General features: G+C 43.5%; 1 protein-coding gene across 1 annotated transcript in view; it reads left to right on the plus strand.

Annotated features, from left to right (window-relative positions):
* Positions 1 to 926, plus strand: part of EMH_0075250 (26S proteasome non-ATPase regulatory subunit 1, putative) — a gene marked incomplete at both ends in the record, with an annotated part of 1228 nt that extends 302 nt beyond the window's left edge. Inside the window, 2 exons of the mRNA XM_013499571.1 lie at positions 1 to 530; positions 877 to 926. Of these exons, the coding sequence (XP_013355025.1) occupies positions 1 to 530; positions 877 to 926 (580 nt within the window). The remainder of the gene's footprint in view (positions 531 to 876) is intronic.
* Positions 927 to 1132: the final 206 nt, after the last annotated feature.

Here is a 1132-nt window from a genome sequence, read left to right on the forward strand (position 1 = left end):
CAACTCCTCGGGGGTTCTGTCTCCTGCAGCAGCAGTTGGCGTGTTTTTGTTTGCTCAGTATTGGTGTTGGTTTCCTCTTATATACTGTATTTCTTTATCCTTTAAGCCGCAGCTTATGATAGGTGTTGTTGCTATAGATGACTGTACACCTCCTGCTGCTGCTGCTGCACGAGAAAATGCAGTATCCGAACACAACAACGAAGCACCGCAGCAGGACCAGCAGCAGCAGCAGCAGCAAACCCAGCAGCAACTGCAGCAACTGCAGCAGCAGCAGCAGCAGCAGCAGCGGGCTTGTCTGCGTATTCCTTGTGAATGGAAGGTTATATGCAGCAGCAACTCTGCTGCTTTTGATTACCCCCCCCCCCTCAGTGCTGCAGCAGCAAATAGGCAGCAGCAGCAGACAGTAACGGTTGTATTAAGCACAACAACAAGAAGACAAGCAGCAGCAACAAAAAAAACAAATGAAAAAAAAAAAAATAAAGTTTCTATAGACCCTAATATTAATAAACAAGATAAACAAAAATATAAATGTAAGATACAAACGCCACGGTCTAGGGTTTAGGGTTTAGGGTTTAGGGTTTAGGGTTTAGGGTTTAGGGTTTAGGGTTTTTGTTGGTTGGATTTTTTAGATAATATATCAACTTTTAGGGTTTAGGGTTTAGGGTTTAGGGTTTAGGGGTAGAATAAGAACAAAGAGAAAAACAGAGAGAAAGAAACAAAAAAAAAATAAAAAAAATAAAAAAAAACAAAGAGAGAAAAATAAAAAAAAGAAAACAGAGAAATAGCAGGAGACAGCTTAAAACCCTAAACCCTAAACCCTAAACCCTAAACCCTAGACAGAAATAAATGAATGTGCTGGTGTTTGTTTGTGTGCAGCAACAAACCAAGAGTACGCCTTCTTCTCTCTGGCCTCAACGAAAAATTAGGGTTTAGGGTTTAGGGTTTGGGGTTTAGGGTTTAGGGTTTAGGGTTTAGGGTTTAGGGTTTGTGTTTTGTGCTGCGAAGGAATGACATGGCCGTAGACACCCCAAAACCAACAGACGTCAAAAAGTAAGCAGCAGCAGCAGCAGCAGCAGCGGCAGCAGCAGCAGCGGCAGCAGCAGCAGCAGCAGCAGCAGCGGCAGCAGCAGCA

This window comes from Eimeria mitis, genomic scaffold, assembly GCF_000499745.2.
Source record: "Eimeria mitis Houghton genomic scaffold, Emh_scaff4452, whole genome shotgun sequence".
NCBI lineage: Eukaryota > Apicomplexa > Conoidasida > Eucoccidiorida > Eimeriidae > Eimeria > Eimeria mitis.